A 25,012-nucleotide genomic window follows, 5' to 3' on the forward strand; every position below is an offset into this window, starting at 1 on the left:
TCTCTGTAACTAGCAAAGCTGATAAATGTTTGCTAAGGATAACCAGACATGACCCATCACTTGTTGGTATGAACTAAGATTTATGGGATGATTAGGGGAATTTCTAAGCTAAAAAAAACTGTAGACTGCTTTAACTGACATTGTAAAGTTCTGGATCAACATTAATGCTATTAAAGACATCCATTGGTTACCGTATATATTCACATATAAGTCGGGTCTTGAAACCCTAAAAATCGATCATAAAATCAGACCCTGACTTGTATGCCCACTCAAAAATGTGACACTTATTATTTTCTTACATCTTCTTGCTTCCTCCAACCTCGCACCAGTTTTTCAGACACATCGAATTTTGTTGCAGCAGTGCAGTTACCAAATTCTTTTTCTACCTTAACAACTTTTAATTTAAAACCAGCTTCATAGTTTCTCCTGATCAAACATTACATCGTTGATAAGGGATGCTCTTATGGTAAAGGTGTATGAGGGTGTGAGATACAAAAAACACAAAACAGTGCAAACATCGCTTTGGAATAGTTCAGGTATTACCGTGTGGTCACATAGGTGCAATACACAGAAAAAAAAGGCAGTGTGCTCCATGGTTAGGTGGGCATTAGCATATCATAATCTCTTGTACCAATAGTGTGAGTTTTCCGCATTTGACTTATATGACCAACATTACAAAATCCAGATAATTATATGGTAAAATCAAGCCATGACTTATCCGCGGGAGAACTTAAACGCGAGTATATATAGTAAAATAAAATATTCTGGCTTATTTTCTTCCACATTACCCTTTGACTTCAGTGCACTTGGCAGAGTTGGTCAAAGTTTTTGAACATTTTTTCAAAGTTTGCATTTTAATATGAACTTTTAACATTACATGTACAGTACGTAAAAAGCAATTGCAAACAATGGGTGATTTTCTGATATGCTATTGTGCTTTTCGATTTGATTTTGAGCTTTCAATTTAGTTTTGTACACTGCCCTTTAAGGTCATGGTATAAATTAAATATAGTCAAAAATCAACGAAACAGTGACAACCATTTTTAATCATTGTCCATTTACTAAATCCATTTAAAGTTTTAGGGTTAGGATGAGAGTTCATACAGTTGTCAAGTATTTTTACTTGTTAGATAATCAGCAATGACCAATTTTAATCCACAATAAAGACCAAAAACAGATTCAGGTTCCTTATTCGGAATCACTTAAGCCCTTAATGAAATATTACTAGCAACATTTTAATAAAAATTTTTTGGAAAATATCTGACCATAAATCTTTATAAATCAGCGGTTCTCAACCTGTGGGTCGTGACCCCATCAGGGGTCGAACGACGATTTGCCAGGGGTCGCCTAAGACCATTGGAAATATGGGTTTTGTCTACACTAATCCCTCACTATATCGCGCTTTCACTTTTGCGGCTTCACTCTATCACGGATTTTATATGTAAGCATATCTAAATATGTAACACAGATTTTTCGCCGCTTTGCAGGTTTATGCGGTTAATGGGTCTTTTTACTTCTGGTACATGCTTCCTCAGTTGGTTTGCCCAGTTGATTTCATACAAGGGGCGCTATTGGCGGATGGCTGAGAAGCTACCCAATCAGAGCGCACAGTTAAGTTCCTGTGTGCTGATTGGCTTAGCAACGGAGCGCCGAATTCGATTCCGCTGCGTTATCCAGGAAGTCTCATCTCACTCATTCAGCATCAATGTGTTTCGCTGTGTAAAGAGTTAACTTTTGTGCTCTTTTGTGTTTATCTTTGTGCATAGTCAAGCCCTTCGCAAGGAAGAAGCTAACAATTATGGTTCCAAAACTGTGCTCTTGCAAAATTTAAAAAGGAGGAAAAGAGTATAAGATCTGCCCAGGGCGAGAATTTCTGATCTGGTGAGAAAGAAGAACAGCCTCAACCTTCAGGGTGTTCCACTGTTGGTTATCAAGTCTAAATACAGAAATAGACTTGTTGCAGAAGATGATCGCATACTGTTGCAACAATTTTGTAGCAATGTAGTTTACTGTTGTGATATTAAGACTGTTACCCATGCTACGCCATGCTTTTCATATTTTCACATAAGTATACAACATGAATACGGTGAATAAAGTTTAATACACAATGAAGAAAAACAAATAAACGTAAGTCATAAAGACAAAATTTAATTTATAATGTAATTAGAAATAAATATTTCACAATATATAATTACATATTGTTTTTGTTATTAATCGCTATGCTTTAATTATGTTCAATTTGTAACAATGAAAATACATCCTGCATATCAGATATTTACATTACGATTCATAACAGTATCAAAATTAAAGCTATGAAGTAGCAACGGAAAAAATTTTACGGTTGGGGTCACAACAGCATGGGCAATTGTATTAAAGGCTCGTGGCACTGGAAAGGTTGAGAACTGCAGTTATAAATAAACAAAATGCATACATTATTTGTACTGAAGTATGCAAATATTGACGTCCTCTAAAAATACTGAAAGGTACACAGTCATATGCCTGCATGATATAGGTAAACCTGAGATGCAAACCTTCATGCAGCCATACATTTAAACCAAACAGATCGCCTCCAGCATTCTTTGCAGCACTGGCGGTCTATAATAGAGAATCTTGCCTCCAATAAAGACGCTGTAACATTTGCTTCATTTAGAAACAAGTGTGAGTAAAAAGGATAATCGTGGAATTAGTTCATCCTCAATGAAGGCTATGATTATATGCTATGCATTTTATGTGACTTTACCATTTGTTTATTTTTACATACTTAGTACAATGTGGATTTATTTTAAAAGTAAGTTATCTTGCATCATGTACCCATCATCTCTGGGAAATCCATGCAATCATGGGCTCAATACCATAAATATCTAATTGGCAAGTCAACATACATTCAAAATGAATAATCAAGCTAAATTATGGAATAACACTGATCATAACCTTTACAAAAGACAGGCACTACTTGTTAATAAATTTCTGAATAACGATATGCATGCTCAACCTGAATGCCTTCCCATTCTCCTTTTCAGTCTGCTATGCATAAGTTGATTACACCAGTTATCACCAGACAAGCCTGATGATCCTTGCTTTATATCTACTTTCCAATCATTTTCCAGTGAGTTTATGGACATATGGATATACCTGAACTAATAAACAAACCATCCATTTGTAATGCAACACATCCACAGAAATGGATTTAGATCTAATATTCTTTTTTCAGCAATGCTAATATTGGCTTGTTTTTTTGCTTTATAAATTTGTATTGCTGCATAACCAAGATGCACTTAAGCTTTTAGAATGACAGTGTGACTTGTTTCAGTGATCTACAAATGGAAATTCATAGCTCCTTTTGTGATATGCTGTTTTGAGTTTTCATATAGCAATGAACTCCCAAATCACACTGTCACCTTAGACTATTATTGTGCAAGTTCATACTTAGTATGTTTTTACTGTGGAGTGTAGTGTAGGCTTTTATCTAATAATAATAATAATAAATATAATAAGGTCTATATATAATAAGGCCAATACATTGGTCTGCCAAAAGGTTTCACTTTTGATTCAGCTGTCCAAAGAATTGTAGAGTTTTATCCAGGTGTATTTTAATATACATGAAGTAAGAAGTATGTTCGTTTTAATTGTTTACCACATGCAGCTATGCCAATAATTTAATTTTGCCTAGCATCTTTCTAACATTACATTCTTGTAGGTGAGCTGAGAGAGGACTGAGAATCTCTGGGTGATGTTTAAAAGGTTCTTTATGATGTAATGGGATATTTTATTGTTAGATGGCCAAATGATTGCCTAAAGTCCAAAACATTCTCTGTGTTAACAATATGATTTCAGTGGAGCTCAAGAGCATAAGAAATGGTTTTATAAGCCTTACCAGAAAGACGTTTTTCTTGAGAATACCAGGAATTTCCTTTTATCACAGTACTAGAATGTGACAACTAAAAATCTCACTGTGATGGTAAGTGGACAAGGGAAGTTGGATTTAGAATGGGTCCCAATTGGGTCTCATTGTTAGCCAAAACTTCAAGCAGCAAATTTAACTATTAATTTAATTCAGTTAAATATAATAAGGGAAGAATACTTTTCACAGACCAAAATTAAAAATTTGATTATGTTGCATAAATCAACAGCAGAAGTACCAGTTTTTTTATATATACCTTTGTAACCCATACAAATTCTGGTCTGAAAAATAAGAAATAATGCAACTCAGATACTAAGCTAGTTGAAATTCTCTTATAAAAGCTGAAATTTGTTTAACAATTTTCCAATGTAGGTTTATATATTGGTCTTCCCAGCATATCCAACTAATAACTTGGATGTTAGTAAAATGGATTTAGCAACCTTTTTTTTTTTTATCCACTACCTACATGAAAAAAGCTCTATCTATAAAGACAATCAAATCCGATTCAAGGTTCACTTGTAATGATTACTGTAAATCCCAGGCTGGAACATATTTTGAAAAAAGATAAGTCTATACCAGTGTTTCCCAACCTCGGTCCTGGGGGCACACTGTGGCTGCAGGTTTTTGTTCCAACCGGATTCCTAAACAGTGACAATACCTGATAACACTGATCTCATTTAATTAGCTGGTATTATTTTTCTTTTATTCTACATTCAGAAAAGCACAGCAACATGATTTTTACATTTATAAGACATTTAGAAATATTTCTGCTTTTTCTATAAATTTAAATGCTTAACTCTCTTTGGCTGATTTCATTATATTTTGCCCTTTCTCTGTGCAGTTTTCCCCCCTTTGTTGTATCTTATCAATGACAATTAAAAATGAGCATAGCAGAAATGCTAGCAAACAACACTGAATAATCAGTAACTACTTTACTGTACTGTAACTACTTTATCATCAGACCCACTTATTAGTAAATAATGAATTAATTCAACAATTAGAACGCCTAGAAAAGTAGAATGAAAATCAAGATAAAAATACATTATTCCCATATAACTGCTTGGTACATTTTATATATATGTATATATATATATATATATATATATGTATATATATATATATATATATATATATATATATATATATATATATATATATATGTATATATATATATATATATATACTGTATGTATATATATATATATATATATATATATACTGTATATATATATATAACGCTTGGGTCACAGATTTGCACAGAGATACAGGAGGTCGTAGAAACAAGAAGGATTTTTATTCAAGCACTGCAAACACATGAGCTTAAACGTGCTCCATGACAAGTCAGAGATAACAGTTCCGCTAGGAGCAGAGAGAGAGATAAAAGCAAACAATCAATTCCAAATCTGACAGGCGCAAGACGGCTTTTAAGTCGGAGTACATGAGGCTTGTATTACGCGTTATAGTGCAAGGATAAGGAGCAAAGTGAGGGTAGTCAGTGTTTCAGGCTTTGTGGTTTTCCCAGGGGCGTTTGTCTCTATTTGAGGTGCGATCAGCCCTCCAGCTCACAATATATATACAAACTAAGTTTTCTAATTTCTATATTGTTACCAAAACACACAACTTGGGAAATAACATATCACTTAATTAGCCCACGAGTCCAATTAAAAACAGAAGCTGGTTGGAACAAAAACTTGCAGCCACAGTGTGCCTCCAGGACCGAGGTTGGGAAAGACTGGTCTATACAATAACAAAATTAAACAAGATAAAGGAAACCATTTTTATAAGTAAAATCATTTTATGCATGCTTCTTGAATACAAAACTCTCTTAGGCATGTATTGAAGCTAGACGAGTGTCATGCTCTCTGAACAATATCATATTCATTATTACCAACAGTACTCTCAGATGATATCTGGAGAACAAGCATCTGCCTTTTGAAGGTGAACATGCAGTCCTACAGTAAGCACAGTGATGAAATCAGCTAAACATACTGAAATCCATCGACTTCCTTTGATTCCCTTCCCTGCAAAATAACTGAAGTTCTGTGAAAAATGGCTACTTTCCATTGCCAATGTCCAAAATGTCAACATGCAAAGTACCTACTTGTCCAATCAGTATCACCATGAAAATATGTGAGCACAGTTGTCATGCATTAAAGAGCTTAACATCAAGAATTCATTGGAAAAGACAATATTATCTACCCTCACAAATGGGTTCCATTTTAGCACTCTCAGTGCATTTTAGTTTTAACTGCACTCTACAAGACGTATTAAGTTGAAAATACTTTCCATAGTTATTTTTATTAGCCCCACCATCCCCTTATTGAGGCTTGCTTTATTTCCACCATTAAAAAAATACCATCCTAAAACAGCATTTAGTTTTTCCTACCTTCTCTGTAATGCAAAACTCAACTGCCTTGAATTCAACAACAAAATGCTTGCTAATAATGGATATTATAATCATCTTGATTCAGTTAGTGATTTGACTTACCAACATACATCAAACAATCATAGACTCCTTCCACTGTTATCACCTCCATGAAGTAGTTTTGATTATGTTTTTTCTCTGTATACTCTGATCGGTTGGCATTGTTTTTGAACAAATCATTGAAAAGCTGAAAAACAATAGTTAAACATAAAAATATACAAAAGACATATACAATTAAATTCCAAAAGCAATAAATATTTCACTATAAAATAAATATATTTATACTAAATCTTGATAGGCAAATCTTAGCAGACTCAGCATTAATAAATGTTTTTGAAACTTTCAAAAATATTATGTCTTACAGTTACTTGGTCAACTTAATTTAAAATGATAAAACTTTGTAATAAAAATATGGGAAAATTATAAATATGAGATTTACATAGTTTTACAATCTTAAAATTTAATTTGTCACATACTAGCTGTACCCTGTGGCTCCGTCCATGTACTAGTGAAAGGACAAATTTTAAAAATCATAAAATAAAAAAAAAAAAATGTCATTCTGGCCAAGCAGAAGATGGGCACGCTCCAACGTCAAACATTGGGACTGTATTTGATTGTGTTCAACTCTGACGGGAGAGTGTCCCCCACATGGAGAGAAAAGCACGGGGCCGTGATATGTCTGGCAATCAGCAGCTACCCTCTAAAACACAAGTAGCTCTGATCTTTCTCTCAAAAACGTCAAATGTTACTCCTTAAAAATCTGTACATGCTATTGTCTGTTGAACAAACAGGTGTCACTAGCTAAGCAGAGGTAAGGTATACTCCAACACGTGGCAAGAGGTAGACCGACTTAAACGGGGGCTGGGATGTGAGTGAGGAGGGCCTCTCCCCCCTCCCCGCAGCCAATCTCTCGCACAAATCAAATAAATCAGTACTGCAAGCCAACTGTGAAACTTTGCACAAAGTCGCAAAATCAACCAGAATGTTTAAGCAAATGATAGAAAAAAACCCGATGTAAATCTGTTAAGTAGATATCTCGTGAAATAAATATATAGATGTACACAATACGGGAAACTTTTATGAAAATGTGTATGTTACGGTCTAAAAAAAACAATGCCAGGAGAAAAAGGACCATCTTAAACAAGAAAGAATAAATGTCATGCTCTGTCTCCTACGGGTAGGTAATTTTTTACAGTTTGGTCTGTAAGAATTTGGTGAGTAACACGATTTTCACCACCACAATGGATTTGAAATTAAGCAATCATTATATGATTGGTAGACTTACAACTTTAATTTAAGGGGTTTACCAAAAAACGTTGTATGAGCTGCTTAGGTATGACAGCCATTTTTCTGCACAGATCCCCCCCCACCATTTGCAGGGGCTCAAAAGCATTTGAACAAGCTAAGATAATCATAAATATAATGATAATTTTCAATATTTGTTTGAAAATCCTTTTACAGTCAGTAACTGCCTTTAGTCTAGAACCCTAGGGATACTTTGTTAGGCCTTTACTGCAGCTGTCTTCCGGTGCTGCTTGTTCATTGGACTTTCTGCTATCAGTTTTATCTTCAGCAATGGAAATGAAATTGGTTTGGGGTGAGTTGATTGACTTGGCCTTGGAGGAGTATTCCACTACTTTGTGTTGAAAAGTACTTGGTTTGCTTTCATAAAATGATTTGGCTCACTGTCCATCTGTACTGTGAAGTTTTGTATCATTTGGCTAAATCTGAGCAGAAGGTATAGCATTATAAACTTTAGAATTCATCCTGCTACTTCTGCCAGCAGTCACATCATCAACAAACACAAGTAAATGACTTCCATTCGCAGCTATTCATGATCATGCCATAAACCTGCCTCCACCATGTTTCACAGATGATATGGTATTCATTGATTCATTATATTGCCGTTTCTTCTCTTCTCCATATTATTCTCTTTCCAGCATTCTGGTATATATTGATCTTAGTTTCCTTTGTCTAAAGAAAAGTATTCTAGAACTGGACAGGCTTTTAAAAAATGCTTTCTGGCAAAGTTTAATCTGTCCTTCCTACGCTTGAGATTTACCAGTGGTTTTCAACTTATGGTAAACACACTGTCATTACTTTCATGAAGTCTTCTCTTGATTGCAGCCTTTGGTGATGATAGGTCTAACTCCCAGAGAGTGTTCTTGGTTTGGCTAAATGTTGTGAATGGGTTCTTCTTCACCAAGGACAGAATTCTGCAATCATTCAGCACAGCTGTCTTCTGTGGTTTTCCAGACCTTCTTATGTTGCTGAGTTCACCCACTGTGTTCCTTCTTTTATGAATGTACAAAATGGTTGACTTGACCACACCTCGTGTTTCTGCTATCTCTCTAAAGCATTTGTTTTGTTTTCTCATGCTAATGACGAACTATTGTTACTTGCATGGATAGCTCCTTGGACCTCATACTGAGAGTTCACAGTGACAGCTTCCAAATTCCAGACCATTTAACTGCTTAATAGTTAATGGAATAATGAAGGACCTTCTCCCACCTGGCTATGGAACAGCTTGTCAGTCAAATGTCTAAATACTTTTGAGTATGGTGGGGGTGCTATGCAGAAAAATGTATGTAATTTCTAAACGGCTCATACAATATTTTTAGTGAACCCCTTAAACTAAGCTGAAAATCTACTGTAGTTTTGGTGTCAAAAGTCTAGAGTTGCAGCAAAAAGGCTGAACAACCTCTTATCGACTGCCTATGCATTAGATCACAAGTGAGCTCTCTAAATACAAACAGCATTTTCTGTGTCTTGAGTACCATCATTTATGTTAATACATAAGCCACTTAACATAGTTCTTTAATCATTTTTATATCAATAAATTATATTATTGTTCAGTTTATTTAAAAAAGTGTACTTTAGTCACTTTGATGCAATTCTAATGGCTGGGAAATACCGTCTAATGAGTAAGATAAAGACAAGGTGGGAGCCTTACCAAAATTTCTAATGAATCATCTGTATTGTCAAAAGCAAAGCAATTAAGTAACTGATTGCTTAACATCAATGAATCCATATTGTTCTCCTCAACGCTAGTTTTTTTTTTTTTTTTTAATAAAAGTAAGGGTGATCTTTCTGGCTTGCTTAAAGTCCACCACCATTTTTTTGCTTTCTTGATATTTACTTTGGGATTACTGAGGCTGCTCCATCTGAAAAGTTTTTCCCCATTTGCTATATTTAGTCTTGTCATAGTTTATAATGAGACCCATACGATCGATATCCATAGAACTGACCACTGTTACTTTTGTAAATGAAATTCAGCAGTTCATGCACAACAAATAAATCAATGAGGATAAGATACAACCTTGTAGGAAACTTGTGCAAAAGCTGTGAGGTTTAGAAATATTGTTTGTTTCACCAGAAAACAATAAGATAGTAAGACATGGACTGACTAATATTTGTTACATTCCTTCAAAACTCTTGCAATGAGTAACTGTGTTTAAGGTTGAGAATTTGGAAATAAAGACTATCTGGACTTAAAGGGTATGTGATTCCAGATGTTGAAGAAAATTTTGTAGCCCTAAAGTTACTGAATCCCCTGCTGACCCATCACCTCTGTAGACAAGCTAGTAGTTTCAAGTGCAGGTTAAATGGGAAATAGCTGTGAGTCGATCAAACACATTCATTCTGACAGATATCACGGTGACAGGTCAGTAGTCATTGAGGTAACGTACAGTGGATGTCTTTAAAAAAAAGGTGTTGCAGTAGTCATTTTAAAGGAGTTTGGAACTTAAGCATGCTGAAATGACGGAGTTAAAAATGTGTAAAACTGGGACATGATGATTAGCACAGATTTAAGCATCCATGCTGAAGCAAGGTCAGGTCCAGATGCTATCCTGTGTGTTAAGAAGCTGACTTTTAGTTCATGCCCCTGAACAATAAATAGTGGTTGAAGACACATAGCTAGTTGCTTCTGTTCAATGTGCTGCTTCATCTTGTTTTGAACATCAATTCTGTAGCAGAATTTATACCATCTGTTTTGGCGGGAGTGGTCATCAGTATGCAAAACAGTGATTAGTTTGAAGTAAGTAATTAACTAAAGGTGTCCAAAGACATATCTGATGTAACTGCTTATTTTATTTTCCAACTTGTCCCTATTTGCAGTCTTGGTCGTCATTACTGCATGTTGGAATTCATATTTACTCATGCTGAATGTAGCTTTACCTTTCTTCTTTCAAAGCCTTCCTTATCTCTTCCTACAAATACATTATTTCTGTTAGATAGCAGCACACACAGAGGCTGTGTTAATCTTGTCACTCATGTGGATTGTGGTGTGTATATAATCCAGAAAAAAAAGCACTGTCGCTATACACTGTTTTACATCACTGATCACTGCTCAGCACACAAGAAGCTGAGAAGCCTTGGCATTTTGCAAAGATCAGGCTACTGGAACACAGCTTCATACAAGTTGGCTTTGAAAGAAAGACTTGCAAGCCATGTGAATGGAAACGGGAGCGATGATGATAGGAAAAAAAAAAGACACAGATCAGGTCGGTGTTCCCTTCTATCCTGCTTTCAAATGTTTTCTCACTGAACAACAAGCTGCATGACCTCATACTTCAACAGATAACCCAGTGAGAAATGAGGGAAAAAGACAGTTTTTCTCAGGTTTCACATTAACAAGTGAAGTTTCCAACCACGGCTGAAAAACGCCAAAAATTGACCTTTTGTTTACAAACTCTCGTGATGCTTACAAAGCCATACCCCACTTACATCTCAGTTTTTCTGATCTCATTTTTATTATGCCTGCATACAGAACACTGCTTAAACGGTCCAAACCAATTCTCAAACAACTCAAAGTTTGGCCAGAGGAAGCTATTTAAGCCCTGTAGGACTGTTTTGACTTTACAGACTGGGCCATGTTTAAAGCAGATACCACTTGTTGCAATCTGATCAAATTAGAGGATTATGCATCATCAGTCACTGGATATAATAGCAAGTGCATAGATGATAACACTGTACTTGCCTGTGCTCCACGTTATGGTGCATGGTACTGAAAATGCAGACAGACTTCTTAAAGTATGGGCAAGATCGGAAAAAAAAATGTTCAATGGCATAGCGTTTTCAAATAGTGACATTTTCATGGATGAATGTGTGTGTGGGTGTGCGAAAGAGGCAGAAACAGATTCAATCTCATTCAAGTGGTTACTGGAATATAAAATGGTGCCAAGCAGAGTTGCTTTGCAGTGCAGTCTTTTAGCCAGCGAAAGCGCTATGAAGAAGCTGTGTGTTGTTACGGCCCTGCCTTTGTCCAGTTTGATAGCTGGACCAAATTTCAAATAACAATATACAGTATTATTTACCCAATACAACTCCAGGCACCTCACACACAGATAAAGAGCCTTGGCTTAAGCTGGAAGAACCTTTAGCCCAGGTTGATTTCCGTCAAGGTTTGGTGTGGGTTTAAGAACAGCAGGCTGCTTGTGCTGATTAACACATTTACAAAATAAAAGATGCTGATGGAGAGGTGGGCAGCACGGTGGCGCAGTGGGTAGCGCTGCTGCCTCGCAGTTAGGAGACCTGGGTTCACTTCCCGGGTCCTCCCTGCGTGGAGTTTGCATTTTCTCCCCGTGTCTGTGCGGGCTTCCTCCGGGTACTCTGGTTTCCTCCCACAGTTCAAAGACATGCAGGTTTGGTGGATTGGCAATTCTAAATTGTCCCGTGTGTGTGTGCGTGCCCTGTGGTGGGCTGGCGCCCTGCCCGGGGTTTGTTTCCTGCCCTGCGCCCTGTGTTGGCTGGGATTGACTCCAGCAGACCCCCTGTGACCCTGTAGTTAGGATATAGCGGGTTGAATAATGGATGGATGGATGGATGGATGGAGAGGTGCAAAGGAATTTAAGGTAGGCCGGGATTACAAGTTTTTTTGTAGGCTTCAGGGATTCTAGTGTTAAAGGACACTCATTTAACAAATAAGGACCAGTTCTGACTGCAAAGAAATTGGAATGGCAATTTTTCACTGCGGCTATATAAAGAAAACTAGAGGTATGGGAATCTTGATACATATTACAATCTAGTTTGTAGCATCAGATGTAGCATCTGATCTTGAAAGGCACTAAGTCATATTGATTGGTAATTTAGTCAAATCTAAAGTAATTTTGATAAATATTTATGCACCTAATGTGAATCATATAGATTAAAGCCAAAATACATTTGCATCAATTCCCACTATGAGCACTCATAAAATTATAATGCCTGGAGACTGTGTTTTAAATCCAGACCTGGATAGATCATCAACTACAGTGGCAATTAAAATCTTAATACTACAATGACAATCATACAGTTTGTAATGGATCATAACTTATCAGACCCATGAAGTTTCTTAAATCCAAACTCAACAGAATATTGCTTCTTCTTACCAGTACATTATTGATATTCAAGAATTGATTATTTCTTTATTGATAAAAATGTATTGCTCACTATCAAATTTTGTAAGTAAAATGCTGTTGTTATCTCTGATCATGTCCCTCTGATCCTAAGCTACACACTCATTTCATAGCTGGCATTTTAACCACCTTCCATAGGCAGATATGAACTTTACAGAATTCACCTCCAAACATATTGACAAATGTAAACTCAGAGGTCTATACAGGAATACCCTGGGAAACTCTAAGGTGTTTTTAAGAGAACAGCTAATTTCATATCTTTCCCATAAAAATAAATTGGAGACCAACAAGACGTCACAGTTAATCAGCAAAATAACCAGAATAGATCAGGAATACACCAGGTCTCCAAGCGATCCATTCTATAGGAAAAGACTTTTGCTATTAGCATGGAAAAAAAAAAATCAAACAAGATGTGAACTAGTGTCGTAGCTTCTTTTTCTATTTCAGAGCATCTATATATACATTAGCAAACAATTCTTTAATAAATTAGACTCAATTATAACCTAATTTATATGGAATTTGAGATGTCTATGTATTATTCAAAATGTGACTCTACAAAGACCTAAAGCAGAAGGTGGCATGGCACTATCTAACTTTTAATTTTATTACTGGGGGAAAATACACACGCTATAAAGACCTGGAAATTGATACAAACTGATGAATATACAGAAGGCATGACTCGATATAAATTGAATCTTGCTGTACTTCTTTATATGCTCTATTTTGTGCCCCAGTAAATATTAATTATTGTCAATATACCAATAATCTGATCATCCATTAATCAATCAGAATATGAACTAATGCAAGATGCACTTCAAGGCATAGAAACTTTTAACTGTTACACCTCTACATGACAATCTCCTTTTTTAGCCCTCTCAAACCTAAACAGGATTTAATCTTTGGAAAACATCCGTGACTAAGACACTTAGAGAACTGCACAGAGATAATGGTTTTCTATGTTATGAAGAATTAAGCTTCAAATTTACTTTCCCAGAAACACAATTTTTCCACTATGTTCAAATCAGATTTTTTGCTAAAGAGAATTTTTCACACCTCCCATGCATTTGTATTCAGACTTGAAGACTCAGACAGCATCTCAACAATATATAAAAACACATTAAAGTCTCCTCCTTTCAAAGATCCTATGGTATAGGTGGGAAAGGATGTTTCATTTAATATCCCAGAAATGGAGTGGAAGGCAGTAATGCATAGAATACACTCTAGCTTCTTATGCGCAAAGCATTCAATCATTCAACTTAAAATGTTGCATTAATCACATTTATCTCATTTACAATTGTCCAAAATCTTGATCCAACCTGTGAACATTGCAATCTAACTCCAGCCTCACTGGGCCACATGTTTTGTAAGTGCATCAAATTAACATTATTTTTTGACAAAAACCTTTGAATGCCTACTAGCACATAGACTTATCTTGCTCAAATGGAAGAATCCCAACCCATCTTTTATAAGTCAGTGCGTAACTGATATTCTGTACTATCTGAATTTGGAAAAAATCTAATTTTTGCTCAGAGGGTCCGATTAAAATATTTTTAAAAATATGACTGAGATCTAATTGAAAAATTTTTAGAATAAGCATTTATACCAGGGAAAAGGACTTTTTTGTTTTCATATTTGCCTTTACATACAATCAAGTCAAACTTAACAAAACAGAATTCAACCCCCACCCGCGAAAAAGAGAGGAGTGGCAAAAGCAATGTTATTTTCTTCAATTAAAAAAAAAGAGAAATTACAAGAACAAAAATTACAAGTAGTCTGAATGGCCTGTTCTCATAAAAACTGTTGTGGTGTACATCTTTTCCGTTTTACTACTGGGTTGCATGAAACTGATGCCTAATATGCATCTATTTATTGAGCCAATTTAGAGACAGCAACCAATGTTGCTGCTGGAATATGGGACAAAGACCACTTATATGCTCCAAAGGAGCTGTACAGTGGCAAGCCCTGCACTCTGATCCCGAAAGGTTATGTGCAAAGACAATTTCCCCTCAGGGATAAATAAGGTAAATCAAATCAAAAAACACAAAAAGGTGAGACGTACTACCACACTGCAATTTTATTACGTTCTTCCTGTTATGTGAATTTTTAATCATGTGACAAAATAGTTTGACTAATTTCAAAGACCCCTTTGAGCAAATTGCATTTTATATATAGCAGAACTTGAAAAAAAAGTTTCTTTCAAGGTTGTAATTTGTTTAAGAAAATTAGCATATAATTATTTAATCTTAGTGACATTATAACTTTCTCTGAATATCTCACAATTGACACCTGATTTTCTATATGTATTTATCAGTTTTTACTACCACCTCAGTGATTCTTATTACCTTTTCTCTGGAGAAGATGCAAATCCCATTAACTAAGGAAAAAGCAGTGGGACGTGTTTGGTAGTATATGGTTAGCATAGTGCTGTCAGAATAACTAAAATATGCTTAAAATCAAGCATACACACATATAAAAGTTTGATCAATAAAAATGTATGCAGAACTGTTGCTATAGAGTGTCTGATTAAATGTTACTTATCAGACAAAAAATGTCACTAGGAATATACTGTCAACCTAATAATTATCTAATGTTTATGTTTAAAACTTTACTGAGCTTCATAAACCAGTTATTTTAAACCAAATAACCACCAAACCTCACACAAAATAGTGTTTATGATCACTTGAATTTCCAAAAGATTCACCTTGGGACTTTCCATGTTAAATATTAATAATTGATTATAGACGGGTAGATTGTTGGGTCTTCACTTCAAAGCAAAACTAATATAACTATTCTGTTCACATTGTGGCAGAACAATACTTCACAAAAGAGCCTTGGTGTTTAGTAAAAACCTTTTCCAAAAACATTTCAATTATGTACTGCATCATTTGATCTTTTAAAAACAAATTACACCAGTAATGAATAAAGCAAACAACTGACCTTTTTGTTGTTTTCTGATGTAGGGCTAAGTATAGTAAGTTCCGGTTTACTTGGTTTAGGTTTTGGAGACTCACAAGAATTGAAGAAGGACATTATAAAAGGTTCCAAATGTTGACCTTTCTGAAAATGTAAATAATAGGCAATTCATCAGATTCTGATACTTTATTCATTTGACTTGTAAGTGTATGCCAAAAGAAATAACTGAAATGTGTAGCTATTCCTAATATTATGACACCTTAGTATGCACTCAAAAAACTATAATCAGAGTACTTTAATATAATGAAGCAATCAATAATACCCTTTATATTATAGAAAAATATAAAAAAAAACCATAAAAGTTATAAAAGTCTCACTGTTCCTTTAGTAAGTAACAGTAATTTGCACGAAAAAGCAGTGAATTTTGATTTCTTACCTCTTTAATAAGTTTACCGGGGACAGACTTTATAATCTTTCCTGTACCAAAGGACAGAGAACAAAAAGTATTACTTTCATTAAAGAAATTCATAAGTACATATTTACCCATAAAAAACTAAAGTATTCCATCTTTCTTAAACTAAAGGGTACTGGATGGCTGAAATCTTTCTCCTCAAGACTACCATCCTTAGAGAGGATAAAATGTAATTTTTTCATTATATTCTCTTTCTCACATGCTTGCAAAATAGCAAAATCAATAATATGATCCCTGATACAGGTCAACATACACTTTTCACTTGTTTATTTAACTAAAAATTATTTTTAAATGCAGCAAATAAAGCATTTTTCATTAGTATAAATACTTGAAATTAATATCAAAGATACAAAAATCAACAATATGTTAATGAATGCAACAAGCTTTGTTAATGTAAAATACAGTAAATATTTAGAAAATCATGAAGAACAAAAACAATTGCATACAGGAAAACATTAAAACTGAATATAAAGACAGAGTTCAAGGTCAAGGTACTGTTTTGTGTACATATTTACAATAAAATATTTAATTACATGACTCCTCAGAACAGCTGACACAATACGATACCAACAAAGACAAAATACAGTACATAACACACCAACACAAAAGTATACATAGCATGCAACATCTAGATATAATGTGCAATTATATATAATACTTGTTGGCCCAGTCCACAATAGACTATTGGTCTAGCATCTAAATCTCAGTGCGGAAATGCCACCAAATTAAATAGATTGAACAATGCTTAAGTCCATTGTACCTATGATGTCACATGATATAACCTCACTCAAGGTCATTCTCAACACATTCACTCCAAGGCATTTCTCATGTGTACTTATTCAATGCATTGTATTTTTCACTTCAAAAGAAAACCTTATGAAGGAAACTTGAAGCCTATTGACCGTAACACAGAGAGAAGCAGCTGACCATGGGGTTTCAACCTAGGGTCTTAGAAAGCAAGCATGCCCTTTTTATAGCTGTTAGTGGAATCTGTTATTTATTTACACGATTTATTATTATTATTATTATTATATATTTTGCTATATTAATGAAGGCAGATCCCCAGAATATTTAATTAAATCAAATGAGACTCTCTTTTATTTCCTGACCTGATTATATTTATATTTTCCTTTATTAAATTACAGAGTCAGTTTGTCTGCTGCCTCAGTTATACAGCATTTGGTATAGGTTCCTCAAATGTTTGCAGTCTGTAATGCATTTTATTACTATTACATGCATTACAAAATACATTCCAATAGATGGCATATTATAATTATTTTCTAATTAGATAAAAATTATTATGAACTAGCAAAATACTCGTGCTTTGCAGCGGCTAAGTACTGCCTTAAAATTTTTACTAAGAAGAAAATTAAACCTTTTTTAAACTGAGGGAAAATATACCAATAATTATTTGTTAAGGATCTCTTTGTATGCCACATTGTCAGTTCGGCCCTCCGGTTGTAATATGACCAAGCTGTGCACTGAGCTTACTCTTGAGCATGCAACATACGGTTGGCCATATGAAAAGTAATCTTGTTTCAAATCTCACAGCTTGGATTGCTGCTGTCATAATCGGTTTGAGTTTCATGGTTTATTTCAGTTATGACAGTATTTGCAGGACTTGTGTTGAAGAGACATTCGGCATCTGTCAAGCATTGTAAGCATACAACCGGTTTCATCGATAACTTCACATCCAGCTTTTGAGAGTTTAAACATTCATAAACATCAAAGTGTCCACTACTGAAACTGTCACCTGTCAATCTAAGATGTTTAAGAGGCATTGGCGGTTGTCGAAAGGTGTAAAATATTTGGCCATTTTGGCACACTTGAAAGCGACAACCGAACAATTCAGCGGCAGCAATCAACTCACATGCAGATGCACAGGTGAAGGGCTTAAGCATTTCACTCTTATAGTTCTCCCGTGTAGTATAATTATCTCCTATACCATCATCAGTCCATACCTTGAACCTGTCCCAGTTTTTCAATACATAAGACACAATGTTCCTCTGGATATCAAGAGTGAGCCTGATATGGCCGTGCAATATGTAACAAAGAGAATGGAAAAGGTAGGTGCCATCTCTGGGCATGGAAACCACTCGGTAAGTGACAGTTCTTTGATCGATGGTGATCACCTCGATAGACATGTTAATGGGGAATGCGGTTGGAATGATAAAGGAAATGGGTACCTGAACAATGTAAAGTAAGTCTAAAATACCCACACAATAACTATAATTGTAATAAATGAACAATAAAACACAGGAGAAGCCGTGGATTAAATAAAAAGGCTGTAGTTATCAGCAGGGAGATGTGAATCCCGTGGCGAAGCAAGGAAGGGAATGTGTACGAAATAAGTACGTACATTGGTTTCGGTTAGCGCAGGGAAGCCGCCTACCAAATTTCGTGAAGATGGAGCCATGAATAAGAAAGTTCAACATGGCGGACGTTGTCGACCGTTATCAGCCGTTATGACCGTTACGTGTAGAATTTTGAAATGTAGTCTGCTTAAATTTTGTAAGTAAGCAGTAAGGAATAATCCTGCCAAATTTCAGCCTTCTACCTACACGGGAAGTTGGAGAATTAGTGATGAGTGAGTGAGTGAGTCAGTAAGGGCTTTGCCTTTTATTAGTATAGACTAGCAGAATACCCGCGCTTCGCAGCGGAGAAGTAGTGTGTTAAAGAAGGTATGAAAAAGAAAAGGAAAAACGTAAAAAATAACGTAACATGATTGTTAATGCAATTGTTTTCTCATTGATATGAGTGTTGTTCCCATATCTATATATATATATATATATATATATATCTATATATATCTATATATATATATATATATATATCTATATATATCTATATATATATAGCAAAATACCCGCTTGGCAGCGGAGAAGTAGTGTGTTAAAGAAGGAAAGAGAAACAAAAGGAAACATTTTGAAAATAACATAACATGATTGTCAATGTATTAGTTTTGTCACTGTTATGAGTGTCGCTGTGATATATATATATATATATATATATATATATATATATATATATATATATATATATAAAAATACTCGGTTACTTGTGATGTCGTGTGTTAAAGAAGTTATGAAAAAGAAAAGGAAACATTTGAAAAATAATGTAACATGATTGTGAAAGTAAATGTTTTGTGTATTTGGCGGCAGCATCACAAAGTTGTTTTCGTCTAGCTGCATTAGAAAATGTACCATGACGTCTGACCGCCTCCTTTTTACTGTTTTCTCACAGCTTGGATTGCTGCTGTCATAATGGGTTTGATTCTATATGTATATATATACACACACATACAAATCTTCATATCTATATACATATATATACAGTAGATATCTGCATATACATATATATATATATATATACATATCTATCTACATCATATATACACACACACATACATACATACACACAAATTATATATATATGTGTGTGTGTGTGTATATATATATATATATATATATATATATATATATATATATATATATATATATATATATATATATATATATATATATATATATATATATATATATATATACAGTAATCTTATCGCTTTGACTTTGTGGTTTCGCTCTATCGTGGATTTTATATGAAAGCATAACTAAATATATAACGCGGATTTTTCTCTGCTTCGCGGGTTATGCGGACAATGTGTCTTTTTACTTCCTGTACATGCTTCCTCAGTTGGTTCGCCCAGTTGATTTCATACAAGGGACGCTATTGGCGGATGACTGAGAAGCTAACCAATCAGAGCACGCAGTTAAGTTCTCCTGACTGAGAAGCTAACCAATCAGAGCACGCAGTTAAGTTCCTGCTTGCTGAATGCAGTGTTAACCAGGAAGTCTCGTCTCGCTCATTCAGCATCAGCGTGTTTCGCTGTGTAAAGAGTTGTGCTCTTTTGTGTTTATCTCTGTGCATAGTCAAGCCCTTCATTATGGCTCCCAAAGCGATCTGCTACTGCTTCAGGGGCCGTGCCCAAGTGCAAGCGGAAGATGTTAACGATTGCCGAAAAGGATAAACGTTTTGGATTTGTTGAAGGCTACGATTCTTTTTATTTAAAAAGTAGGAAAGGAATATAAGATCTACGGCCGCAGTGTCTTTTTAACCAGGGTGCAAAACAAGTTGTAAGTGGATGTAATAAGGCAGTAGTCTGGATGGAATCTGCTTTAGGGATTTGGATTGAAGACTGCCAGATGAAGAACAACGGCAGTGCTACACAATCGCCTGAAGTGGCTCCTTTAAGGGCTGTAACGCTCTCCTTTGTTGTGCAGTAAAATAAAACTCATTGTTATCGGACAAGTCATCGTGTCATTGTTGGTGAGTAACCATAATTAATTCTCTACTTACAGCACTTAGTACATGTACGTACGTTTAGTGTCACTGTACACACACATTTACTGTATACTATTTTTGTTGCATTATGCATTATTTATTGCTGGTAGCATGTCTATCGTAATGGCTGTAACATGTGATATCGGAGACACTCAATATCTTGAAAATAATATTTAGGTTTTACTGTATATAAACAGTGTGTTTATATACATAATTTCAATGATTCTTACCCAATATCTAAGAGAATACAAAGGGATTATGCTGTATAACTCTGCGGGGAATATTTATAAACAGTGTGGGAGAGTTTATAAGGGCTTAAAATATATAAAAATAACCATAGAAACATATGGTTTCTACTTCGCGGATTTTCACCTATCGCGGGGGGGTCTGGAACGCAACCCCCGCGATCGAGGAGGGATTACTGTATATATATATATACACATACATACAAACATACACACAGGTATATATATGTATGTGTCTATATGTGTGTGTATAGCTTTGGTCATTGAGTGCAAGGGAAAAATAATAAAATATAGTCTATAAGTTATTAAACAGTAAAACATTAACGTTTTAAGAAGTACAGGTACACTGAGCACTACTCGAGTGGTTGCGGGTAAACTACATTTTAAAAGACGGTATAACAGAACAGGTAAGTAGTACTAACAGCAGCTAAAATGTATATGGATCATCTCTCAGTAGTAGATCCATTTTGAAGGCACTACACGACGGCTGTGGTATAGAAATTACATTTTCTATGTGAACGTTCAAATTTCTGCCTCTGCTAATGTGCCTTACCAGTATTACCAGAAATTAATGAAAATTTGTTTTGTGTCCTCTGCAGTGTTAAGAGAGAAAGGGTTTGGTTTGGGATAAAAGGAAAAAAGATGTAAAGAAAGGAAAGTTGCCTTTTTCTTTTATATAGTATAGAGACATGTGTTCGGTGACGTTATGATCGCCTTTTGGGGACAGTAGCGGTGGGTCTTGTGTAGACTGGTGAGACGTCCCTGCCATTAATTGGCTGTGATGGCACTGTCAGTCCTCCACTCGTGTGCGTGTCTTCATAATCCAAGCTGAGGACCTGATAATCGTATACGTGCAAAAGAACCTGTGAATCGCCTTAATATTATTTTGCAGTGGTGTAGAAAAGGGGTCCCGTGTTTGCACTTGTCTGGGCTATAGCTCAGGGGGAGGATGAAAAAAATTAAAAGTGCTCATTTTGACTTAAGGCAGAAGCGCAGTCAGCGTTTTGAAGGCCGGCACAGCTATGCGCGCACGCCGGCTGCTCGACTTTTGCTGGGTAGGAGACCCCAGTTTTTGTACACACGTTCCACAAATGAGACACACGGGTTTACTGGCAATGTCAGTAAACATATACTCAGCCTCCCATCAGTTTTTAAAGGCTCTATTTTCAGAATCACCTTTTCTCTTTGGCATCGTGTGGGCTGGCTTGGCAATAACTTGTAGCTAACTAGTAGATTATGGGATCTGTAGTTTATTGTGTTACCAGCGCTTCATATCCCCGGGCCATTAATAACAATAATACAGTATATAAAATGATCTCGGGCGGATATAATTACACGCCGGGCCGGATGTGGCCCGTGGGCCTTGAGTTTGACACATATGGACTAAATAGAACTTGAAAAGAAATATTTTTTGTAATGTGATCGTGCAGTTCAGATCGAGTTGACGCGCACTATAGTACATTGAGCCCGCGTGCTATTGTGGTTTTACTTGTGTGCCTCAGTAAGTTAACGTCCCCTCGCTCTTACTTTTTTACCATTCATCTAATGAATACACTGAGTATGGCTTTACCAAAACAATCATTGATCGCGAATAAAGTATCCATTATTCATGAAGCTTCAATAGGTGATCTGTCTTTCTGCGTAAATTGCATGTGTTTTCATACGTCTCAAACTAAGGGGATGCGAGGTTAAAATGAATCGAGAAGCGCGCACATACTTAGTGGATCCCTCTCGAATCGAACCTCGGACGTCGGCGCTACAGGCGAAGGCTCTACTATTGCGCCACGGCGTGTGGTTTGTCTATTTGAGCGTAGCCGTGTAATTCGGAACCGTTGCTTTTTGTCTGCGCACTGCGTCAGTTCACGTGAGCTGCTGAATATGGTTTTATATGTCACTTGCTCGCTAATTGTTTCGCTGCCTTCTTAATTATATAATGCATGTTTTCTTCAGCGCGTTTTGTAGCTCTTCCTGGTTTTCTACATAATGCGTCATTACGTGAGAGGCGTGATGATGTCACATGAAACTACGCCCCTCACGGCTATTGAGCTGATCTCCTTTACAGTAAATGGAGAAAAATAGCTTCTAGTTATGACCATTATGCGTAGAATTTCGAAATGAAACCTGCCCAACTTTTGTAAGTAAGCTGTAAGGAATGAGCCTGCCAAATTTCAGCCTTCTACCCACACGGGAAGTTGGAGAATTAGTGATGAGTCAGTCAGTCAGTGAGTGAGTGAGTGAGTCAGTGAGGGCTTTGCCTTTTATTAGTATAGATAACAAAACATGTCATGTTAAAGGTTTTAGAGACTACAATTTCTTTTAAACTTATGTTCATTTGTTATATTTTATCAGACTACAAAACAGAAACATAATGCATTAAATTGACAATTTTACTATCCAAGAACAATCTAGTTCTATAGTACTGGAAAAAAAATCAGTTTTGTGGCATTTATACTAAGAGTATTATTTAGCATAAGTGTAACACAGAATATAGCAAAGTATGGTGGTGGCAATGCCATTATTTTAGTAAGCAGGTTCAGATTTGTTATTAGCTATTATGACCCTCTATAAAAGTGGGTAGGGAAAAATTTTTGGCAGCATGGTATAATTTGCAGTATGCTTAAATATTAATTGACAGAATTCAATGCCATTTAAAAATTTCTTCAGTCATGCATGGAACTCATACATGCAGAAAGTTAATATTTCATATTATTTTTATTTGTACTAAATAAAGGATGCTTCTAATGTCAAAGCAAAGGCCAAGTGCTTATTTTTGTAATATGCATTGCAATTATATTAGACAACTCAAGTCATTTCATCATTATTCTTATTCTAACCTCATACATTTCCTCATTATTTTAAAAAAGGGACAATACAAATGTAAAAAACAGAGTTACAGCAGTTATGAAGGCAAAAAAGGATCCAACCTGGTACTAGCAAGGTGTACCTAATAAAGGGGCCATTGAGAGTATAGTAAACAAGTTTTATAAAACACTGAATATCTGATTCTTATAAAAAAAATTCCTTTCATTTTTTATAATAATTCCTCTTTTTAACAACCTGTTAGCTACAGTCTGGGTTCAGAAGGTCAGATAAAGAAATTACTATTATTACTAAATATATTGTATTCTTCTCGGGTGCTTTATGTTTAGGTACATCCACTGTGTGAAGCTTTTTCTAATTATGTTTCCTGTACTTCATGAGATAAAGATTATTTGAATTGACAGTTTTATTAGGAAATCATTTTGTGATAAACAGTATTTAGTTTTCTTGGTAAAGGAAATACTAGAAACATTCATCAATTAAACATTTCAAGCCTGCTCCCATATTTCAAGAAATCACCAATTATCACAACTAGACTTGAGACAATTTGCTTATTCAATGATACAATTCATATTGTGATTCAGGCTTCATGATATATTACTCCCAACAATGTAAAACCTTAATAAAAGAAATGTTCTGTATGTTTAGTGTTGCCTAATATTATACAATCAACACATTAAAAAATCTATTCAAATCAGTGTGAAAATTGACAACTTTTAACATTTATTTTACAACGAAATATTGTATTCTAAGCAGCAGCAGCCACAGAATATGCCTCATACCATAAAAGACACCAGCTGGCACCTTGGCTGGCTATTGTTGTATGGTTTCTTATGTTGTATTATTAGCCCAGCATCTGTAGTAATCTTCCACTGTGTCTAACCACAATACAATATTTATCCTGTGCTTCAAGAACCACCACCTATATTCTTTAACCTTATTGTGCTTGTAAAATGTGTCATGAACAATTACAGGATTCATTATAAGTTCATTATGTACATGTGTTACAGGTTGCTGTCAATCATGCACCAAGCCCCGCCCAACTTCAGGGTAATATGCTGGCTAATGCAATTTTAACAAAAAATATTTGTACTGCAGTAACATCATACATTTTAAATGTTAATTAACCCATACAACTATGTATTTGTTCTCTGTGCACAATGATGAACCTATAAAACTATAATATAAAATAAGATTAAGGAAAGTTTAAGAAAAATATAGTAGACAAACCTAAATTCACATCTGGAAGCATTTTATCATGAAACTGCGATTCGCCACTGTTAGGGGATAGGAAATCAGAAAGTAATTGGCTGCTGCTTAGCTCTGGATGCTGGAGAAGTTTCTATTGAAAACAGAAAAATCCAAGATTTATTTTCCATCAATTACAAGCAATAAAAATGAAATTCAAATACATCAGTAAGAAAATTGATTTTAGATGTACACTCAAACAATTAAAATATTGAACATTACTCAACTAAAAAGAAATACTGTATATAA

The 25,012-nt window shown here is 35.2% G+C and overlaps 1 protein-coding gene across 2 annotated transcripts in view; it reads right to left on the minus strand.

Moving 5' to 3' along the window:
• The window catches only part of snx14 (sorting nexin 14), a 217,900-nt gene that overhangs the window by 20,584 nt on the left and 172,304 nt on the right, over nt 1-25,012 (minus strand). For both annotated transcript variants that reach the window (XM_039748070.1, XM_039748069.1), the window contains 4 exons: nt 24,746-24,857; nt 16,074-16,114; nt 15,662-15,781; nt 6,390-6,513 (listed from right to left, as the gene is read on the minus strand). In XM_039748070.1, coding sequence (XP_039604004.1) covers nt 6,390-6,513; nt 15,662-15,781; nt 16,074-16,114; nt 24,746-24,857 — 397 coding nt within the window. The remainder of the gene's footprint in view (nt 1-6,389; nt 6,514-15,661; nt 15,782-16,073; nt 16,115-24,745; nt 24,858-25,012) is intronic.

The sequence above is a fragment of the Polypterus senegalus genome, chromosome 3, assembly GCF_016835505.1.
Source record: "Polypterus senegalus isolate Bchr_013 chromosome 3, ASM1683550v1, whole genome shotgun sequence".
Taxonomy (NCBI): domain Eukaryota; kingdom Metazoa; phylum Chordata; class Cladistia; order Polypteriformes; family Polypteridae; genus Polypterus; species Polypterus senegalus.